Source organism: Pinus tabuliformis, chromosome 9 (assembly GCF_031772625.1).
Source record: "Pinus tabuliformis cultivar Carrire ecotype Pingquan chromosome 9, CPIR1, whole genome shotgun sequence".
NCBI classification, from domain to species: domain Eukaryota; kingdom Viridiplantae; phylum Streptophyta; class Pinopsida; order Pinales; family Pinaceae; genus Pinus; species Pinus tabuliformis.
The window spans coordinates 1,644,867,230-1,644,892,326 of record NC_142307.1 but is presented as its reverse complement, the minus strand read 5'-3'; the positions used below and the strand labels follow the sequence as shown (position 1 = coordinate 1,644,892,326).

At 32.0% G+C, this 25,097-nt stretch overlaps 1 protein-coding gene across 1 annotated transcript; it reads left to right on the top strand.

The window, feature by feature from the left end:
• The first annotated feature begins 10,550 nt into the window (after positions 1–10,550).
• Positions 10,551–12,314, top strand: LOC149155144 (GTP-binding nuclear protein Ran1B-like). The gene is made up of 8 exons (XM_089444327.1): positions 10,551–10,658; positions 10,757–10,824; positions 11,139–11,208; positions 11,291–11,373; positions 11,592–11,681; positions 11,791–11,970; positions 12,060–12,137; positions 12,245–12,314. Exons 1-8 carry the CDS (start codon positions 10,551–10,553, stop codon positions 12,312–12,314), a joined length of 747 nt encoding a protein of 248 aa, XP_089300453.1.
• Positions 12,315–25,097: the final 12,783 nt, after the last annotated feature.

Sequence of the window (25,097 nt, the reverse complement as noted above, 5' to 3'; positions counted from 1 at the left end):
CCAAACATAAGCTAATTATGTGTGCAACAAAACAAATTTTGAAGATAATTTGTTTTTTTTTATGAGTACTTACATATTGTGGGCATCACTAAGACTATTGTAGGTCCTAGCTTGTATTCTTTGTTTGATTGTGATCAATTTGATATGCTTATATTTGTGTTGTATGTAGATGACCTGGTCCTAAAAGTTAATTAAAAGAACTCTATCCCTTGGTGCAAGCAGAAAATGGCAAGTGATGTTGACATGAAGGACATACAACTCATGTGTTATTTCTTAGTCTTGGAGGTTTGGCTGAGTTGAGGTGAGGTGGTCCTCGAATAGGGGTAAGTAAGCAATTGAGATTCTGAAGAAGTTTCGGATAATGGCCAATAAACCATAGTCTACTTTTATGATACATATTTGAAGTTATCAGTAGATTAAGATTCATATTTGGTTGATTCGTCAGCAGACAAAAACTATATAGGTTCCCTAACATATCTGGTAGAATTTAGCAGTCAAATTGTTGTGTTCATGAGATCCCTTGTCTCAAAAACAAGGGGGGCTCAGACACCAATTTAGTGTCCAACTTGGCTGCTAATATATGGTTGAGCTGAGGTTGCTGCAAATATGTTCCATGGTCTGAGTTATGCAAGGTACTTAAAGGGCACACTGGAACAATGCTTTGAGCTGCTGCATGCTTTAGTGGATTTTGACAAGGCAAGAGATGCAGGTGGCAGGAAGAGTGATTCATGGATTCGTTTCAGCTTGGGTTCAAATATAATATCTTTGTTAGGATGGGATACCCATGTGTGCAAGTTGAAGAAGTCCCTTTCTGGGCTAAAGTAGCCTCCTATGCTTGGTACTCATGGATTTATGAGAACTTACTGATTATGGACATCACTAAGACCATTGGAGGTCCTAAATTTTATTATTTGTTTGATTATGATAAATTTGATATGCTTATATTTGTGTTGTATGTAGATTACCTAGTCCTAACAGTTAGTTTACAAAACTCTATCCCATGGTGCAATAAGAAACTGGCAAGTGAAGTTGACATGTATTATTTCTTGGTCTTGGAGGTTTGGCTGAGTTGAGATGAGTTGGTCCTCGAACATATAGGTAAGTAAGCAATTGAGATTCTGAAGAAGTTTTGGATAATGGAAAATAAACCCTAGGCTACTTTTATGATACATATTTTGAAGTTTTCAGTAGATTCAGATTTAGATTTGGTTGATTCCTCAATATACAAAAAGTAGATAGGTTCCCTAACATGTATGGTAGACTTTAGCAGTCAAATTTCTATGTGGATGAGATCCTTTGTCTCACAAAAAAGGGGGGATCAGACACCAATTTATTGTCCAACTTGGCTGTTAATATATGGTTGAGCTAAGGTTGCATCAAATCTGCTGAAAAATGCATGTGCCATCCTTAGATGTGTTTTTTATGTCCAATTCAGTTCAAAAATTATTTTCTGTCATAGCAGTTTTACAAATGGTTTTTATTATTCTGGATTGAAATGAAAAAGTAAACCTTTGGCTCATGTACCTACTTTTTATTTGGCTCTAGTTTTACAGATCAATGTCTTACAATGTTTCCAGTTAGCTTGCCCTGTTTTCATTTATCAATTTCTTATGCTTTGTCTGGTTATTAGACCGACAAGCCTTCCTATGAATCAACAATCGTAAACACTTTTACCCTAATCTTTTCGATCAAGTGAGACACTTTCAACCGTTGATTTGAAGTTTGACTGCTTTTTCCAAATATCGGTTGAGTTTTTACTTCTTTTTGCCATTCTTTTATGTCACTCTTGAAGATATTTTTACTGCTTTTTCCAATTCTTTTATGTCACTCTTGGCCTCAGAGTTAATCGTTTCTTTGGATATTTTTACTAATTTTTCCCATTCTTTTATGTCACTCTTGGCCTCAGAGTTAATAGTTTCTTTGGTCTGCCAGTTGTTTTTGTTGTTCTTCTTCCCTAGCTTTTGGCAAGCACTGTTCTTCTCCACTTTCACTACTTTGTTTGAAGAATGAAGAAACCAACCATTACAGGCCTGCAGTTTTATACACTTCAGTTATTGGTTCTTCATCATAAACTAATGTTCTCTCCATTACCATTCCCATTACATTTGTGGAGCTGCAGCTGCTCAAAAGGGTTATTGAACTCTTCCTCTAGGGTTTCTGCCTGATTCATTAATTGATAATATCAAAGGCATCATGGAGAGAGGAGAGTTAAAGTCTTCAAAGGGAAGAAGTCGCATGCAAAATTTCCATATGTTGATCAGGAATGCAGTTGGGTTTTTCTTGGCATTAACTATCTTGGCTATTGCATTTTCACCTGCAGGTGATGTTTCAATTCAGGGGTTAAATTTTGCTAATTTCCATTTTACATGTTTAAATTTTGTAGTTTGTTTTCAATAACACGCCAAGATTTATAATATAAACTTATTTTTACCATAAAATTTGGCAAAATTTTAAGTTTTAAGATCAATTTCCATTCTTTAACTTTTCCATCCTTATCAAGGATATGAATACAATATTAACTTAATATTTATCTACATTGCGTGCTTTACAGGTGCTTATGATCCACTAGATCCAAATAGTAACATAACGATCAAATGGGATATTGTGTCTTGGACTGCAGATGGATATGTTGCAAGTAATGCCCTTTCATCAAATAGGTCTTGAATTATAATTCCCTTTCCTCATTTTCCTGAAATAGATGTTGAGCTTTTCTAAATTTCATTCCTAGTAGCCTACAAGTTAAATTCTCAAAGCTTGACATGATGACAAATTTGGAAAACCTTCAAGTCAGGTAGAGTTTATTTTGATATTGATGAAAATTTCTAATAAATTGTGTTGTATTAATTGGTATGTTCGATATTTTGAGTAAATACTTCACTCATTTTTAATTAGCTTTATGTCCCTGAAATTAAGTAAGTATTCACTAGAAACATTGGTACAATTTACTAAAAATTCCCTGAAAATCTTCATGCTAGAACTTATTTTACTCTTTGCTGAGTCTAATGAGCTTCCCTCTGTAGGTGGCCGTGACCATGCACAATTTTCAGTAGTACCGCCATATACCAAGCCCCCCAGGATGGACTTTGGGTTGGCACTGGGAAGAAAAGGAGGTCATCTAGGTTGTGGTTGGTGGTCAGACAAAAGAGCAAGGAGATTTCTCCAAATGGAATGTAGTTGTTCCACACTATTGAAAGAAGGACCCCACCATTGTTGATCTCTTACCAGGTGTGCCTTACAATCAGCAATTTACTAATTGCTGCAAAGGTTGAGCATTGGCATCTTGGGCTCAAGATCCTCCAAATTCCATCGCATCCTTCCAAGTTAGTGTGGGCAATTCAGGTACCATTAGCAAAACTCTCAAATTGCCAAAGAATTTCACTTTGAAGGCTCCAAGACCAAGTTATACTTGTGGCCCTGCTAAGATTGTTAAACCTAGCCTGTTCTTTAGTCCAGATTACGGCAGAACCACTCAAGTTCTTAGTAATACACTATTATAATCCCTCATAATTTATATATTTGTGAATGTTGTGTGTTTCACTCTGAGCTGGCTAAGTCTTATATTTGAATATCCCTTGTCCTTGTGCAGTGACATGGAATGTAACATGCACATATTCTTAGTTCCTGGCTCAGAAAAGTTCAACATGTTGTTCCACCTTATCATCATTCTATAATGATACTATAACACCATGCCCTACTTGCGCCTGCGCTTGCTAGAACAACATAACTCAACCTGCTTGTATTGAGTATGATTCTTATTCCCTTGCAAATTCATTCAATTAATTTTAAATTTGCAGATTTGTGAAATATTTTAAAATCTGACCGATAGCAGCAACTTCTTTTTTCTTTCTGGTTCATTACATTCCAAAATATTTTCAACAATACGAAGTCATTTCTATCTTTATGGCAGATTGGTAAAATATTTTAAAATCCAATAAATATGTAATTAGGTTATTGTTAATAAGATTTCAAAATATTCTTAAAATCTTCAATCAAATTAAATTCGGCAAAAAAAACCCTGATCTTCTACCAAATCTAGATGCATTAGATTTTGAACTGTGTTGTTAATTTGATGTAGTACTGATTCACCAGTTCTTAATTTGTCGGGGACAAATTCTTCCACAAACACCTTGCAGCCACAACTTCTACGGCGCACCCTTCAGATGTGCCTGATCAAAGTACACTGGCATGTGACAAATTTCAATTACAGAATGAACTACACCAACTGGACATTAGTTGCACAACATCCAAACTTTGATAATGCAACCCAAGTTTTTAGCTTCAAGTATAAATCTTTAACTCCATATAGATCGATCAATAAGTACATATTTCGAAAACATTTATTGTTATTGATTTTAAGCACAGTTAATTTAACTATATCTATCAAATTAAATTTTCATAATATTTTGAAATCTGCAATCAACTATAAAAACTTCTGGTTAATTGTGATTAAAATATGAATTGATGCTATTCACCTGAAGCCTAACCTTATTTCAAATTTAGGGATATTTTAGAAATATGATAGAAATGGTTAATTGTGATTAAAATATGAATTGATGCTATTCACCTGAAGCCTAACCTTATTTCAAATTTAGGGATATTTTAGAAATTTGATAGAAATGAATGAATTCATCTCATGTCCATCAAATTTCCAAGATCTTCTGAAATCTGCAAAACTATTAATTGTAATCTGTATATGAATACTAATATTGTCAATTAAAACTACCTGTGCTTGATCTGGTTCGACGTCTTCTCATCCAATCCAGCCAGGATGCAGACCCAAACTTGGTTAGATTTTCCACTTTTCACCTGTCGGGTGACCAATAAATCACTGTTGTTCGGGTTATTGGGAGGGAGGACAGTCAAACATTCAATGCACTCCGCTGGAGTCTCAATGTGCAGATGCTACCATCTAAAATATTTCCGTCATGTATTCTCTCCTCTTGGAATTTGAAACAGAGTTGGATCCTGTTATGTTTATTTTGTTGCCCATAAATGTAATATTGGAGGGCAACTTGTTTAATGTAAATAATTGATGTTGTCCATCATTCAATTTTGATGGCTTTCAAATTTTACAAGCAGTCCAGCCAAATCAAAGAAAAATGGAGGAGGTAGTGCAGGCTTTAGGTTTTACAATGATAGTGCTTTGCTTCTTCCTGCCAGGTAAATATTGTGCTTCCGCTGGTTGGTTAAATTTTTTTGTTGGTGAGTAGCTAGGCCAGCTAGCCTTTTCACTTGGTGGACTGTGTGGATTACATAGTACTTGGCCTTCGTTCCTTCTATTTCTAACAGTTCAAAATGTTGTTTAATTTGATTATTTTATCTCAGTGGTTGAGTTTACAAGTTTTTGCAGGGCATTAAATAGATATGTTGTGATTTGTGAGCTGCTTTGCACATCAATATATTATTTCCAGATGACTAGGTACGTGTAGATTGATACCTTACATCTAAACTAATTAGAGAAATTGGTCCTAATTTGTTTCACAGAGTTCTAACCAACCATATTCATTAATTAGAAGTGTTGAGAGTGGGGTATGTATGACAGAAGGAATCATAGTAGTTGATAAACATCATGGGATCATGAGCATATCCATGAATGGATCTTGGTATGCTATGGGAAAGAAGAATGTTTCATGGAATTTGTTTGCAGATATTTCTATTCATAGTATTCTCATTTCATCTACTCTATCAGATGTTAAATTGTTATTCTAAAGCACCTTATGATTGGATTGTACAAGAAACCTAACGTTGTTATATCTAATTTGTGATGCTATATGTTAATCATTAATAATATTTGATTTCATACATCTGATTCCAATGGTTTTCTATTTTTTCAGGTGTTTATTTTTTTTATTTTTTTTTTTCGGCAAAAAAAAATGGATAGGGCATGGGCATGTTGAGATCATGGAATCGAATAGATGGATGGGATTTATAGTGTTTTTAGTAGTAATTATCATCTACTTCACCTACCCACCAGCCAGGTAGATTGTTCAATATTTTACTTTTTTGTCTGTGGGTCTATGTTTTCATCCTTCGGGTGACCGATAAATGATAGTTGTTTGGGTTTTCTGAAGGGAGGGAGGGAACTTAAACATTCGATGAATTCCACCTCAGTCTAAATGTGCAGATATATTAAATGTTCTCATAAGTAATTCTCTCATCTCAGAAATTGAAACAGAGTATCAATTCACATGTTGTGTCAGTAGGAAGACATGTTATATTTATTTTGTTATTAAAGCATGGTTTGAGTTTGACAGGCAGTCAGTTGTGACTTCCCATGCACCTTCAAAATCTCCAAGGTGGAAAGAATTTTGGAGTGATTCTGCATAAGAGAGGTCCAATTCTTCTCTCCACATCATTCCTGAGACATCTGGTAGCTTTTTTTCCTTGAGCTTTACTGTGTTATAAAAAATCCCTATTTCTTTCAAGATGAGTTATTCTCAAGCGAGTGTGTTCGAAGATATCTACATGAATCTTTGGACATGGTCTTCAATTCCCTAAATTGTCAATTGGATCCATGTTATGTTTGCATCTTCAAGATAGGTTTCCGAGCAAGATGAGCTCTTCGTTTCTCAAGGCATGCAACCTTTTGTTTAGAGTAGAAGCTATAAGGAGACTCACAATTTAAAGTAAGCTACTTTAGTTGTTCATTAGGAATTACTCAATTATACTCTTTATTTATCTGTATGCTCCAAACCCTGCATTGTAGCACTTGCCTCATGAATTCATAAGTTACATTCTTTATTTAGTGACTAGTCGGTATATTCAAACTATCATTTCTGTATGCAGACTACTATGGAGGGCTCTCGATGTTCTCGATGTTACAAAGTCCCTTCCCCTGAAGCATCCACAGTTACAGGGGTATTGTCATTACATCATTTAATTTGATCCTTTGTACTTTACCTCCAACTAGTATTCCCACTTTAATTTAGCTTCTTGTATGCCAATTTACATGGCACAGGTGACTTCTTTCCCCTTAGCATTTACCAAATAGCTCTCGTGCACTGGCTTTGGAAAATGGTAAGTACGCCAGCATAAATCTTGGTTGATAAATTTCTCGGAAAGCATGGAAGACCATAGCAAACATAGATGTACAAATTGTAAAAGCTCACTGTATTATTGTTTCTGCCCTCATGCATTCAGGATTTGATCGCCAAAACAATAATACCACAATGGCCAACACACAACTTATCTCAAGGCATGCAGCATTGCGTTTAGAGTAGAAGCTATAAGGAGACTCACAATTTAGAATAAGCTACTTTAGTTGTTCATTAGGAATTACTCAATTATACTCTTTATTTATGTGTATGCTCCAAACCCTGAATTCTAGCACTTGCCTCATGAATTCATAAGTTACATTCTTTGTTTAGTGACTAGTCGATATATTCAAACTATCATTTGTGTATGCAGACTACTATGGAGGGCTCTCGATGTTCTCAGTGTTGCAAAATCCATTTGCCTGAAGCATCCACAGTTACAAGGGTATTGTCATTACATCATTCAATTTCATGATCTGTACTATACCTCTGGCTGCTCTTCCCACTATAATTTAGCTTCTTGTATGCCAATTTACAGGGCACGGGTGACTTCCTTCCCTTCAGCATTTACGAAATATCACTCATACACTGGCTTTAGACAATGGTAAGTACACCAACATAACTCTTGGTTGATAAATGTCTCAGAAAGCATGCAAGACCATAACGAACATAGATGTAGAAATTGCAAAATCTCAATGTATTATTGTTTCTGCATCTAGGAGATGGCTTCAGCACTCCCTCATTGCCACTATGACATGATGTACTTTCTATCCCATTAACTACTACCAAACAACTCTCGTACACCGGCTTTGGAAAATGGTAAGTATGCCAGCATACCTCTTGGCTGATAAATGTCATGGAAGGCATGCAAGACCATAGCAAACATAGATGTAGAAATTGTAAAAGCTCATTGTATTATTGTTTCTGCCCTTATGCATTCAAGATTTTATCACCAAAACAATAAGACCACAATGGCCAACACACAACTTACCTCAAGGCATGCAGCGTTGTGTTTAGAGTAGAAGCTATAAGGAGACTCACAATTTAAAGTAAGCTACTTTAGTTGTTCATTAAGAATTACTAAATTATACTCTTTATTTGTCTGTATTCTTCAAACCCTGCATTCTAGCACTTTCCTCATGAATTCATAAGTTATATTCTTTGTTTAGTGACTAGTCGATATATTCAAATTGTCATTTGTGTATGCAGACTACTATGGAGGGCTCTCGATGTTGTCAGTGTTGCAGAGTCCCTTCGCCTGAAGCATCCACAGTTACAAGGGTATTGTCATTACATCATTCAATTTGATCCTCTGTATTTTACCTCCAGCTGCTCTTCCCACTATAATTTAGCTTCTTGTATGCCAATTTACAGGGCACAGGTGACTTCCTTCCCTTCAGCATTTACCAAACAGCTCTCGTACACTGGCTTTGGAAAATGGTAAGTACGCCATCATAACTCTTGGCTGATAAATGTCTCGGAAAGCATGCAATACCATAGAAAACATATATGTAGAAATTGTAAAATCTCACCGTATTATTGTTTCTGCCCTCATGCATTCAGGATTTGAATGCCAAAACAATAAGACCACAATGGCCAACACACAACTTATCTCAAGGCATGCAGCGTTGCGTTTAGAGTAATAGGTTTTTAGTTTTACCATTTACAGGGGGTTGATATAGGTTCACCCAGTGGAAAGTTAGAAAAATGTCCATATTCATTTAAATATTTTCGAGATTACAATGACCGTAGGGCACACTAGAGGGGTCTTCCATGGCATATAGTCCATGCCATGCTAGAATATTGACTCCTAAAAGGTGTGAACCCTGAGTTTAACCAATAGAAATTCAAAATCATATAAGCCAATTCTTATTGGGCACAACATTCTTAACATTCTTTGCAATCACACCACCTATGAAACCTGGTATCCAAAAACAACATAATAAAACAAATGAGAAAAAATATGGCTATCCAAATTGATATCAGGTAGCTTTTTATTTCGCATCTAGAGGGTACCTTAAACTTCTATTTTTAAAAAAAATCTCACTTACATTGGATGTTTTCTTGATTTGCCCATTTTTTTATCCAATGCTTCTCGTGTCAAATACCTCACTTTTTAGTCTGGTTGGTTCTTTTAGGTTAATGCTTCTACTTCTCTGTTTCAGCTTTAATGCTTCACTTGCTGCTTCTTTGTCTAGGGTATACCTGTTTGTATTCTTTATTTATGTTCCTAGTCATTTCTGCATCTAGGAGATGGCTTCAGCACTCCCTCATTGCCACTATGACATGATGCACTTTCTATCCCATTAACTGTTTTGGTCATCTTTTTTTTCGCATGCTTTGTAATACTAAGTAAATTTCCTATCTATCAGTGGAAATCATGAAGTTCAATGCGTGCAAAGGAGTATGCTTCTGGATACCCTTGCAAAAGAATTCGCTCCAGGAATGATCATATTCAATGCTAAAGTTGTTTCCATTCAACGGTCTATACATTCTTCTTTAACTATAGTAAAACTGGGAGATAGAATGCTTATCAAAGCTAGAAAGGCACTAGTCTCCCATTCTTGAAATTTGGTTCTATGTTGGAGCCATTGGTGAAATTAATTTGCTTGCCAATTCTTGCTGGAAGATAGAGTCATTAAGCTTTGGGCCATTACAATGTCAATCTGCAAAGACAATTAAAGCATTGGATAAAGATGCACCATTTATACTACAACAAACCTTTCATAGGTTGTTTGAGACAAATAAAATGCAAGCTGAGTTGAGTTCATTGTTATATATCCATAAATAGAAGTTCCTCCTCAACTGTACATTGTATATATTATAACCACTGATAATGATGACATGAACTGGTGAGAAGCCTTCATTAACTGAATTACATTATGTTATATGGAATTGTCTTGATTTACTATTGAGTACTCACATGTCTGTTTAGGGTTAAAAAATTAGTAAACTGCATTCAAATGCATGCTACTCACATTATTTTTTGTTGGACAATTATATTGCAGATAAGTAAACATCGTGCTACTGGACAATTGTTCAACTTATGAATAATTACAGGTAACCAAAAAATTTGGTTTCTCTAGTAGAGAACTATTTAGCAGAAAATGAAAATAGATTTCTAGTCTTTGCTTTCAGCTAGGACTAACATCCTTTGAGTTTTCTTTGATATTCAAGACAAACTATTTTCACCGTTAAAACTTAAATAGATATAAGGTAGAGGGTAGACAATATTTAGCTGGCCAGAGGCCAGGACAAATTTATGTAACCCAAAGTATAATCGTGAACAAATATAGCTTGTATTGAAACACTTGCATATATGCAATGAAGCACATAAAGTTTCATCATAAGTTGCACATGTACATAATCAAAATGTTTGCTATTAAATAATTTAAGAATCAATATACATTTTAGCTTAGGAGACCATGAACATATACAACGATGAGAATATAAAAATTATTTCCCAACTTAATATTCAACCTCAGTTTTATTTTCTTGTTTATAATCGAGGAAACCATGGTAAGAAGGCCTGTAGATTCGGAGGAGGAGCTCAGAATGATGGCTCAAGAAGTTGGTGGTTATGTGGACGCTATTCTGAATAGTCTTGCTGCAAATGTTCCCAAAGTAAAACATCCATGTGGATGAGCACACAATACAACCATACAGAATCTTAGTGTTTATTCAGTCCATGATACTTGAATTGATGATTTGATGATTTGCAGGTTATGGTGCTTTGTCAAGTTGAGAAATCCAAGGATGAAATGGTGACCCAACTTTACAGCTCATTCAGGTAAGGTTTAATGACAAAATGTGGTTAAGGTACGTCAATAATTAGTTTGATTATTTTCCCATTTCCGTATTTTGCCAGACTGATTTTGATTTTCACTTGAAATCAGGTCTCTTGGGACTTTACGAAAGTAGTGTTTTTTGTCATCCTCTATAGGTGTAGCAGACACCTGTTTGTTGGAGCACTGTACATTTGAGCTTTTGGGGTGCCTTTTCAAATTTTTGTTTAAAAAGGTCCTACATGGATTTAAACTTGGATCGATCCCAAGAGAACTTTTGAATTAACAATTATATTTTCCCTTGTTGATATGTATGTAGTGTCGGCTCAGTAGAAAAACCTTTTAACCTCAATATCAATGACAATGGAGCAACTACGAGCCCTTTTTTGGTTCCTTTTTATCAGCACTCTGTTTTACTCGTTTATGTCTCTTTATTTTGAATTTGAATTTAATTTAATTTTGAATTTATAGACAGACTGTGTTATTGGTTGTTTCGATCAATACTGGTTTGCTTTTCCTGCTTCTGTTGGCATTTTCCTTGTTGAATTGGCGAGGTATCTGTATTTTTCCACTTATATTTATTTGAATTTTAATTTAGTTTAATTTTGAATTTATAGATAGACTCTGTTATTGGGTTGTTTTGATCAATACTAGTTTTCTTTTCCTGTTTCTTTTGGCACTTTCCTGGTTGAATTAGTGAGGGTTCCATGTTTTTCCACTTCTATTTATTTGTTTCCTTCTTATTTACTGATTGGGATTTTGTTTGTTGTAGTATTCATGGGCAATGTGAAGTTATCATGTTTGATGTTACTGCACGATTGACTTACAAGAATGTCCCAACGTGGCACAGAGATCTTTGCAGGTATCTCTTTTACAGAGGGGTTGGATCTCTAAGTAGAAATGAAGGTTCCTTAATTGTGTGGTGGCACAACTACCTGAACCGATTAGCTAAATATCTTTGTGAATTTCAGGGTGTGTGAGAAAATTCCTATTATTCTTTGTGGAAACAAGGTTGATGTGAAGAATAGGCAAGTGAATGCTAAGCAAGTTACTTTTCATAGAAAGAAGAATCTTCAGTACTATGAGATATCTGCAAAATGTAACTACAACTTTGAGAAGACATTCCTGTGCTTGGCACGTAAGCTCTCAGGGTGAGCCTTTAATCTAGTTTCTGATGCTCCCTAATATGAATGTTATATTAAAAAATTTGCATTGATTCTATAATGGGTTATTTTCATAGGGATACAAACCTTCATTTTGTGGAGTCACCTGCTCTTGCTCCTCCTGAGGTTCAGATAGACCTTGCAACCCAGCAGCAGTAAGTAGAATTCTATTTTCTTATTAATTTTTGTTAACTTTTATTGAAATAATTTGTTCCATTTCTAAAAGATTGGAACTTTGGCTTACAATCTTTTATGTTGTCAGGTACGAGGCAGAACTTGTAGCAGTTGCGGCCCAACCCCTTCGAGATGACAATGATGATGCTTTTGAATAGCTTTGTTAAGATTCTTTTGCATATTAAGGGAGTGGCGGATTCAATTAGTTTTGTATAATTGGAGTTTGATTTTGAGTCCCGACATTTAATTCTGATTTGTATTTGGGGCTTAGAGTGGCATTATCACATCTCTCTATATGTAATTTGGGTATTGTGCAGATGTTTTCATCGGTGGTGTTGCCTAAGCTATCTTAGTTCAACTCCATTACAAAGCTATTTTTATATGCTAAGACAGTTTTTTCCGTTATATACTCTTGCACATTTTGCACAATAACGTTTTGTACTCTTCAAATATTTCAAAAATGCTCAAGTGCCTTTCGTTGTGTACTGTTGGGGGAAATGCTAGTTGCGATGATTGTTGCTTGTAATATATTATGGCTTGTTAAAACTTTCTCGGAAAATTCTAGCTATGTCTGAGGATTTATTTTAACTCTGAAATTGGTTTACATAGTTGATAACTATGGCTATCAAGCCCGCCTGGGTGTTCCTGTGGGTATGTTGTCTATTGAACACATAAAGGTATCACCATTTCATTAATTGGGCTCTCGATTGATTTTTGCTTAAAGATTCACATTGTCTAAATCTAAAGTCGTTTCCATTCAACAGTCTATAGATTCTTCTTTAACTATAGTAAAACTAGGAGATGGAACACTTATCAAAGCTAAGGTAGCATCTTAAATCCAAACTTCTGACTCCCATTTGAAGTAGTAAAACTTGGGCGTAAATTTAGTGATGAATTAAATCCCCTCTTGCTAAACAAAGGTAATATCAATAACCCAAATGCATTGTTTGTATCAGACGGGAATTTCTGTGGTGGTTTCTCTCATACACAAGTACTATTTGTGAACATTGAATGTGAAACTACTTTGAAAGAACATTCAAAATGATTTTATTTATTTATTTTTAAATAATTTTTTATATTGTCTCTAGAGAGACAATAGTTTGAATTATGGACATATAGTCTCTATAGAGACAATATGTTTTTAATCTCAGCTATTGTCTCTAAAAAGACAGAAATATAATTGTCTCTAAAGAGACACAAATGAAGTTGTCTCTAAAGATACAAATGAAATTGTCTCTAGAGAGACAAATCAAATTGTCTCTTAATAGACAATAATTCTTGTCTTTAGAGAGACAATAATAATATGTGTTCTATATTGTCTTTATAGAGACATTATATTTTGCCACACCGGCTTAGAGACAATATTTAAGACAATATACAAATTTCTTTTTGTCTTAAGTTAAGACAATTGACTCAAATATTGTCTTAAAACACACTACATGTAGTAGTGCCAAGCATTTCCTTCCACATGCAGTGTCTATCTCTGTATAAATCCCTCCATTTCATTTGCTTACCAATGTCAGTGCGTCTCTCCGTGTATTTCATGTGCTTACCAAAATCGGAGTGTCCTCTATATATACATCTCTTCGTTCCATAAGGGTTGTTCTTCGTTTGCGTTCAATTAGAAAACCAACTGTTCAATATGTTGCGTCCTCATCGTCAAATATCATCATGGCGTTTCCTACCACTGGATTCACCACCCGCCACGCTCCGTGGCAACGTCTAATCTCACAGTTTTCCAGAGAACGTTCAACCTCAAATTGGTTTGTTCTAAGAAATTACTATTGCCGAGAGAAACCGTTACAGTGGCAGGACTTCCCTTAAATATTCGACGCATAACGTATTGTTGAAAAAATTTACCCGCAGTTATAAAGAGACTTAAAAGCACAGTGTTTGTTCATCCCCAACCAAACAAAAAATAAAAATAAAAAATAAAACAGAGTAAGTTTGGAGCAACACAATAATAATTTAGGATGGAATTCTAAATCATGAAAATACATTTGTGGCTTATTCACCAAGGAAAACAAAGGTTTTACAGTTATTTACACTTCATGCAAGATAACAGAACAATACACATTAACTGTTGTTTTTCACGCGCTCACCAAAGACTCAACCTCTCTTTCTCTCTTACTTGCAAAATGACTTTTACATACATATTTATCTCAACATACAATTTTACATTAATACATGACATAACAAATTTGTTGTTGTTGAGTGTGGACACTAATTGCGCATGTGTTTGTGGAGTGTGGCCAATAATCGGGAAATGATGAATGCTTGCCCATATCTATTTACCAAAATACATTGAATGACTTAAATTTTTTATTATCTTGTGGAATGGTTAGTGTGCTACCTCTGTTCTCTGGCTTCACAAACACAGACAGAAGCTACAAAAATACAAGTATGGCTATTATTAAGGTGTTTAACGCGGTGATTAAGATTAATATTTCCCACCGTTATAACTCTGATGAATAGAGGAGGGACATATACTATTACTGATACAACAATGCCACATTCAAATAACTTTAACAAAATGACACAATAGCATAGAAAAGAATTGTAGGTCTTTAATTTGAATTGTTTGAGAAGGTAACAATAAATAGATAAAAGAACATATGGGATATCCTTTAAAAAGAACTTTAGAATCCTAAAATCACACAATAGCACCGAATAGAGTTGTAGCTAACAATAAATAGATAAAAGAACATATTCTCACGTCTATTTTGACGTACCGATCGATGACGAATTACAGCCACAATTTTTCAAACATAAAACTTATAACCCGTCCATTCTTTATGGACGCGCGATGTATTTGCAGGTTGAGACATACTGCAACCACAACGATCATCTGCATAGCCATAACGATGACCACTAAATGCGTTATAAGGGAAACCCCAATGCAGATCCTTCCCTGATAAGGAAGTTACGTACTTTATGTCAGAAATTGTTATTTTCTCCAGCAATCTTGCTGCAGCTCTGCTATCGAGAGGTTCCAAAAAAGAAAAAAGTAGAGGGAAGGGGAAATATATACAGTTAATTGGCAGAGATGTTTAATTGACTCTTATATAACCCGCCAATCTCCTCACGAATCCGGTCATCTCTTAATTTTTAAAGGTGTATAATTGAGTGTCAGATTGCCTTTAAAATGTTGTATAATTGAGTGTCAGATTGCCTGATCTGTTAGGGGTTGATTGATTAAGATAGGTAACTTTATTCCAATTACAATTGTTGGAGCAAAATAGAAATATTGTTGAAACAATTTGCATTGTTAGCATAGTTATTTACTTATTAATTATGGGTTTGTTTATTTTTAAACAAGGTTTTTATAATTTAATTTAAATATAGTTTTTTATAATTTCAATTTAATTATCAATAATTACTAGATGAATGCTAGATATTTAGTTTTTATGAAATATTTTAAAATATTTTTAGTAATATCTAAAAATTAATAGTTAAAAAATTTATCTAATTTTTCATTTTTTTATCATTATAATTAAATTGGTTTTTATAATTCAATTTTAAAGATGGATTTTTATAATTTTAATTTAATTATCAATAATTATTAGATGAATAATAGATATTTAGTTTTCATAAAATATTTTAAAATATTCTTAGTAATATCTAGAAATTAATAGTTAAAAATTGATCTAATTATTCATTTTTTTATTATTATAATTAAATTGATTAATTAAAAAAATGTCATAGATACAAGTGTCATTTATATGGTATTTTTTACCATTTATATTATAACTAAAAGTTATTTAACATTAACAATTTCCATGATAAAGTGATAATAAATCTCTATATTTAAAAATATTGTTACATGTTTTTTTTAAAAAATAGTATAAATACTTAATTTATATGTTAAATTTTTTTATAAACAATAATAAAATTAATTTAAATAAACTTATAATTTAATTAATTATTATATATAAGCAAAATATATAATAAAATTATATCAAAAATTACCTTAGTACTTTGCATAAATTACTATAATATATTATTAGATTTAAATCTAATTGAAGTTCTCTTCACATTCTACAATAAGTTATAACCTATAAAACTCTTTAGTGGCCGATATACTACATAGAAAATATGCCACTAATTTCATTGAAGTTGTGGTTTCATACATGAATTTTAATTGAAAACTACAAAATAGATTTTACGAAATTGTTATTTACTAATTAGTTAAGATTAAAATAAACTATCTAGTTTGCAATGTTTTATCAAATAAAACTCATACTCATAGCGTATAGTATTCCCTGATAACTCTATTCAAATCAAAATGAAAATGAAACAAAAAAATTACAATAAAGTGAGGTATCTAACAAATTTTATGAAGTGAGGTATATAATAATTTTTAAAAGTCACTGGAATAGTGTGGAGAAAATCAATTCATATGTGATTATGAAATTGAGAAAGAAATAGAGCATCACGTTGAAATAACCGCCAATAACTATGAGCAATATGTTGAATAGTGCAATGAGGACGATGGTCAAAATAGGGTATTCCATGACTGTGGGACATTGAAATTGCAAATAGGATGGAGGATGCAATGCAAGGAAGTATGGAATCACTAATGAGTGCGAGGAAGAAAATGAATATATGAATGAGCATTTGTATGAACCACCTACTCTTTTCTTGTTTTTGAAGGAATGAGCAAATCAAGTGAATGCCTATTGTAATGATGGAATGGATATAGAGAATATTGTAATGATTGAATGGCCATAGAGAATAAAAACATGAATGGACCAATGAACGAATGTTTTCCACAAGCTTCATTTTAATTAACAAATGAAGAAATTGAAGGGGCATTTCGATTTGACAATGAACCAATGGATCACATGGTGAAGGATTATTAACCTGGACTGAAGAGATGAACTAACAGAAGGATGAGGAATGTTAGAGAGGGAAAATGCTAGGTATTTATGGAAGAAAAACTGAATCTAGATTTTTCCACCCTAAATGCCATTTTGTCTAAGGGGTTATCGATGTTGCGTAAAAAAGGATTTTGTGTTCCACATAGCTAAGAGAAACAAAGATGTTAGTTAAAAAAGGATTGTGTGCTAAATAGACTTAAAGAAAAAAAGATATTAGGAAAAACTCGAGATCTAAACTAGGTCTACAAAGAATATAATAATAAATATATATATATATATATAAAATAATGAATTTTTAAAAATATATTATTATATATTTAATTAAATTTTAATTGTAAGCACTTATAGAACTAAATTACACATAGGAAGAGTACCAACTCTCGATATTTTTGAAAGATATACTGATAAATTGGAAATTCACAAAAGCATGTTTCTCTTAAAAGAAAATGAAAAATAAACACGTTTTCTCATATATTTTTAATTTATCTCATTGTATATATATCCATGGGCTCAAAATATTTTGATACTTGTTGATTTGATTATGAATACAATTAGGATTTACAATTAAAATCTAAATGAAATAGATCTGTGTTAGATTGGATTCCTTTGTTCAACTACTAGTTATAACGGTAGTTAAAATGAATTATTGGGTGTTGATATCTATGATATGGCATATTTGTTCCTAGCTACTAATGCAGGAAGAAGATTAGTTGTTATTCCCAGCACAATTGAGATAGGAAGAGGTGGTGGTTGTTCTTGGTTGTATATTCCTTTCGTTCTCTTTGTGTTGTTTTTTTTTTTTGTAAGAGTGAAAGACTGCGTACGTCTACTTCATAGAAATTTAGTCGAGTATAAATTTACTCTAAGATTCTTAGAAGTCAAGTCAGTCTATTAGAATTTCTACCGTAGTAGAAGTGTAGAGTAAGAGAACTAATTTCTACCGTAGTAGAAGTGTAGTGTAAGAGAACTAATGGGATTCCATGTTAAATTCCGAGTGAACTTAAGTATAAAAGAGTATTTAAGAGTATAAGGCTTCCCCTGCAGTAGTAACTTTGCTAATATCGTAATATTTTATTAATTCTTTAAAAAATGATTTTAGAACACTACTGCGCGAAGGAAATATCAAATCTAATTGAAAGAATATTTATTTGGGAAAATATTTATTTGTACACATTTCTAAATCACTGTTAGAAATTGAGATTTGAAATTAATAAGGATAACTTAGATGGCCCAAACAACCAAATTGTTATGTCAACCAACGAATAAGGATAAGGGAGTGGTCCAAACAACCAAATTGTTATGTCAACAAACGAATAAAAACAGCACGACTTAAATCGATATTTGAAATAGATAGTGATAATGTGAACCAACGACTGCGAGCGTTTAAAGGAGACCTGGTCGGTTCCATGGGCTAAAGCGTAGCTAATCCCATGCCTGTTCCTTGGTAAAATTTGGTTTTGGGATATGACTCCGGCCGAATTAGACAAGGCATTTCCTTCCGGTGGCAGTGTATCTCTATATAAATCGCTTGATTTCATATGCTTCCCAAAATCAACGCCTCTGTATATTTCATGTGCTTAGCAAAACCATAGTGTCCCTATATAGTATATACATCTCATCATTTCATGTGGTTAGCAACATTTCACCTGCAATATTTTGTGCTAGTTTAACGCAATTATGATGCTATAAAGCATTCGGTAAATAATGGTATTTAAGATTGAAATTGAGAGTAAGTCAAATTAATTAAAAATATTTAATTTAGTGATTTTACATTTACCAATGTCGTTGATATAAGCAGATAAACACATATCCACCATCCACTACATTAATAATTATTACTTGTACTACATTAATAACTATTACTTGCATTTGTTAAAAGCTTACTACTTCTCATTATCAATAACTATATGAATAATAATAACTATATTATTTTTTATTTATATAATTATACTTATTATAATAACAATATTTTATATGTTAATATAATATTGATTATTACATAAAATTTTGTTAATATAATATATGTCACATACAATATAATAATAACATTTATTTATTATTAATAATATGTATTTTTGTGTACCGTTATGTTATTCTCAATAATTATTATATATTGATTAATAAAATTGTTAATATATTTTATACATTTACTTGAAGTATATTAATAATATTAACTATATATAGAATAATATTAAATTAGAATATATTATACTATTCCTTTGAAATAAAATATATATAGAGACTTCATTATATATATATATATATATAAAAGAATATTTTATATAATAATATATTATAAAATTTAAACTCTTTAAACCCTCATATATTAAACCCTAGGATTTATTAATTCTTTGTGTTTTAAATATGGATCCTAATATATTAATATCCCCTAATATTTTAAATCCAACGGATTAATAAACCAAAGATATTAAATTATAATTGGAAATAATTACTAATACTATAAACCCAATGAATTAGTAAACCCAAGGCATAAATATTATAAACCTAAAATGTCAACAAACATATGAATCAATATTAAAAACACTTGGGATTAATAAACCCTAACAATTAACATTTTAAACCTAAGCAATCAATAAACCCTAGGAATTAATATTTTAAAGTGAAGAGATTATTAATATTATAAACTGAAGGGATTAAATTATAAATCCAAGCGACTAATAAAACCAAAAGTTCAATATTATAAAATCGAGGAATTAGTAAACCCAAGGGATAAATATTATAAATCTATGTGATCAACAAACCCAAGGTATCAATATAAAAAACAAAAGGGATGTATAAACCCATAAATTAATATTTTAAACCTAAGGGATTGATAAACCCATAGAATCATTAATATTATAAATCCAACCATATTAGTAAACATGGTTGAAAAATGTCGATAAACGTTAATGGTATAAATCAAATTTTAGTCGTTAAATTAATATTGATAAATATATAATAATGATAATAATAATAATAATAATAATATCATTATTATTAGAAGGTATGCATTATAACAAAATTATCATCATCATTATTATTATTATTATTATTATTATTATTATAAATAATAAATATTAATAATTCATATTAATAATTAATTATAATGATAATAAATTGTTATTATTATAATCATTTTAAAATAATTATTCTTATTACTAATTATTTATTCTTATTAATATTATTTATTATTTATTATTAGTAGTAATATTATTATTAATATTTATTATTTAATTAACCATGTTAATTAATTATTATTATTATTACTGGGTAATGAAAAGACTGCTAGCTAAGGCAATGGAGCAAGTAGCTATGGAAATGGCAGAGCTTTCTCAAGGAATTCCAAATCTAAGGAAAGAACTGAAGAACATCCAGATTACTCTGTTAATGCAGGACAGAAAAATGGATAAAATACAGCAGTAGATAAAGGACTGCCACCCAGACATCAAGAAAGAAGTGGAGCAGTAGACAGACACGACGACGCAATAATGGAAGATATGTATATATGCTGGTTTCAAGAAAGTGTTAGATAGTAGAGTGGCATCTTTAGTTCCTTTTTGAAGTTTAGAATGCAGACTCGAAACGATAGAAATCTTTATGACTGTTTAGTATATTTAGCATGGACAAGAAGAATTAGAACTTTCTATTTTTGGATGGTTGTTAAAAATTTAAGGTGGCCAATAAACCCGGTTTCCCCTTGGGGCGAGTTGAGGCCACCACAAGCATGTAGTGGTTTTGATTTGCAGTAATAGAAAAAAAAAGGTTCCTCCGTAGTTTACAAAAAAAAAAAATATATATTATTATTATTATTATTAAACAATATAAAATATTATTTTTTAAAAATTTATATTAATTATTGTTAATTAATTAAAGTCACGAGATTTATATTAAACACAAATATTGATATTATAAATGCTATGAATAATATTATATCCTAGGAATATGAACCCTTTGATTAATAATCCTAAGGGATTCATATTATAAATCCATAGGAATAATAAACTCGAGGGATTAGTATTTACAAATTAAGAGATTATAAACCTAAGGGAATAATATTACATCCAGGAGATTAATATTATAAATCCAAGGTATATAAAACCTAAGGTAAATATTGTAAACCCTAGAATTTTCATAGTTTACCATGGTTGACCATGGTTGACAATGATTGATTATCATATGCACAAAATATTTCTCACAATGCAACATTGGACCATGTCGATTTTCATATAGAGAAAATACTTGTCACAATGTGACGTTGGACCATGATTAACCATGATTTTAAACCAAAGGGATTCATATTAGACCCAAGGATTAATATTTTAACCCATATGAATAATATTAAACCTTAGGAATAAGAACCCTTAGATTAGTAAACACATAGTATTCATATTAGAAACCCAAGGGAATAATAAACCAAAGGGATTAATACTAAAAACACAAGTGGTTGAACCATGGTTCACCATGATTGATTTTCATATGAATACAATCTTTGTCACAATGCGACATTCGACCATGGTTGATTTTTATATTGAGAAAATATTTGTCACAATGTGACATTGGAACATGGTTTACCATGATTATAAACCAAGGGGATTTATATTAGACCCAAATATTAATATTATAAACCCTATGAATAAACCTATCAAATATAAGGTATATAAATACTAAGGTAAATATCATAAACCCTATAATTATCATGGTAGACCATGGTTGACCATGATTTATCTTCATATGCACAAAATCTTTGTCACAGTGCAATGTTGGACCATGCTTGATTTTCATATTGAGAAAATATTTGTCACAATGTGACGTTGGACCATGATTAACCATGATTTTAAACCAAAGGGATTCATATTAGACCCAAGGATTAATATTGTAACCCATCTAAATAATATTAAACCTTAGGGATAAGAACCCTTAGATTACTAAATGCATAGTATTGATATTATAAACCCAAGGGAATAATAAATCAAAGGGATTAATACTAAAAACCCAAGTGGTTGGACCATGGTCGACCATGATTGATTTTCATATGGAGACAATCTTTGTCACAATGTGATGGTGGACCATCGTTGATTTTTATATTGAGAAAACATTTGTCACAATGTGACGTTGGAACATGATTGACCATGATTAAAAACCAAGGGGGTTTTTATTAGACTCAAAGATTAATATTATAAACACTATGAATAAATCTATTAAATCTCAGGTATATAAACCCTAAGATAAATATCGTAAGCCCTATAATTATCATGGTTGACCACGGTTGATTTTCATATTGAGAGAATATTTGTTACAATGTGATGTTGGACCATGATTAACCATGATTTTAAACCAAATGGATTCATATTAGACACAATTATTAATATTATAAACCCTATGAATAATATTAAACGATAGGAATAAGAACCCTTACATTACTAAATTCAAGGTATTGATATTAGAAACCCAAGGGAATAATAAACCAAAGGGATTAATACTAAAAGCCAATGGGGTTGCACCATGGTTCACCATGATTGATTTTCACATGCAAACAATCTTTGTCACAATCCAACGTTGGACCATGGTTTATTTTCATATTGAGAAAATATTTTTCATAATGTAATGTTGGATGATGGTTGATTTTCATATTGAGAAAATATTTATCCAAATGTGACGTTGGACCATGGTTGACAATGATTATAGAACAAGGGGATTTATATTATACCTAAGGATTAACATTATAAACCCTATTGTCCTCTGAGATAATTCTAGGTTAATTAATCATGCAAGAGAATCTAAAATGTTTTATTGTTTTAAGGTTTTTGGATGACTAAACTTATGAACAATTAAAGACAGGTGTTTAAACCTTAACAATGCTGAAGTTAATGAAAGGGTCATTTGTTTGTCTCTAAATAGTTAATTGATTTTTAATTGAATGGATAACATAGTTGAAAGGGTTATAACTTACTAAATATTCAAACTGAGTATCTAGTTAATTATAAGACAGAGTGCAGATAAACAATGTTTACCTGCTAACAATTCTATTAAGATGAGTGTGAAAATTTATAGATATAGAGGAGTTTATAATAACAGACAATTTTATTAACTAATCTCTAATTGTTGATTATAACTTCACAGGGGATTTAAGATAAACTAATATTCAGTTTAATCTTATCCAAGGTTCTCCATTAAAACTTAAATATATGAAGAATAACATAATGAAATGAAAACATGAGAAAGATTCACAAGGAGACAAACTATTCGAGGAAAATCTAGAAACCTTTTGATAAATTTGAAGCAAATTCCAGCTCAATTACAATTTTTATTTGAAAATCTCATCCAAGGGTTCAACCCATAATGAATCAAAGGAAGAATTATTTATACAAAATATTTGATTTTCCAGAAAGATCCTTTAACAAAATATAAAAGTAGTACAAAAATATAGGAATCAAAAAACTGTTGAGCTACTGGCACTATCTTCAAGGATGTTGTTGATGGTTTGGTCCCCAAAATGTGTTTCCTCACTCTCTATTAGTTGATGATGAATGTTACTCAATGATTTCACACAAGTGATCCCATCTATCCTCACTTTGGATAGAAAGATTAATTAACTTTCTATAGACTTCATCCACTTCGGTATAACTTTCAAAAGTAGTCTTATTAACAAAGATATGTTTAATTTCATGCTTGATAATTAAATCAAAGTCTCAAGCCTCTAAGAAACAATTCCCTGTAAGATGACCTTCGATACCTGCAAATTTAGTTTTATCAGTTGCAATTGTATAAAGTTTTTGGCAATACTCCTCCAAACTGATCAATCTGTCATTTGGTCCTACTAGTCTTGGAAATCCTCTTTGATTAAGCAATTTTAACTTAAAATGAAATCTCCGGAGAATAGTTTTCAAAGTCTGGCACATTGTTTCCAATTGATTCATAAGATTCTTCTTCTGAAAAACTTTCTTAATTTCTAAAATGGTTTATTTTCTATCTACAATCTGAATCTATTCTAATTCAACTCTGCTCTTTTAATTCAACACTTTAATCATATATGTGGCCTCCTCTAGTTTTTGTTTAAATGTTTCTTTGACCTCTTCAATAGTTGTCTGGCATTTAGTAATAAGCTCTTCCTATTCAAAAATAATTTCTATGGATGGCCAAACTTAATTTATAGCTTGACTTAAATCAGCCCAAATGTTTTCCTTGGCTTGGGCCAAGGTCTTAGGCATTAACGACTCATTCTCCAACTCTTCAATCTTCCCTGTCCATCTATGGGTCTTCTGCATCTCTTCCGCATAAAGAGTATCATTCTTTCTTTTCTTTATCTCCAGATTTTTGAATTTATTCTGAAGCTTTTCATTTTCCTATCTCTGGAGAGATAGCTCCTATACAAATTTTTTTAGATCACCTGTCGTTGATGTAGACTTTGTTATTTCTGATGTTGATTCCCCTGTTGTCCCTACTACTATGATTGGTATAGCTATGATTGGACCAACAATCACTTGTATAGACAATTCCTTTTCCTTGAGCAATGTTTCTATCTTTTCCTCCATCTTCTATTTGTATATTCTGCTCAATGATTAGTTTGAGCATTTCTTCTTTATGTTTCTTGCTTTATTCTATCTCCTTGGTTTGAGGATCCTCTATAGAAGTTAATTTGAGTTTATTCCTTAATGTTGTGATATATGCATTCATATTCTTGATGACGTCTTCTACAACTTTAACATTAGTGGGATCATACCCAATCTTAATTACTAAATATTCTAATGATTTGACCCTATTATCCTTTGCCAAGGAGGATATCTTCTCTATCTTCAACTGTGACTGCACATTCAAAAGAGTTGTTCTCAACTTTGACAGTGCCATGGAAGTGTTAGTCATGGTGGAGAAAAGCATCTCTTGAAACTGTTGATAGGATGTATTTGATTTTCATCAAAAGAAAATATGGTTTTCTTGTAGTCTGAAGGAGTCTTCAAAAAAGGTACTCAGGCCTGTAAGAATGCCATTTTCATCCTTCCCTTTCCACTGTCAAATGTTGTCATCAATCTATGTTGTGAAGTAGATGTCTTCTTCTAGAATTAA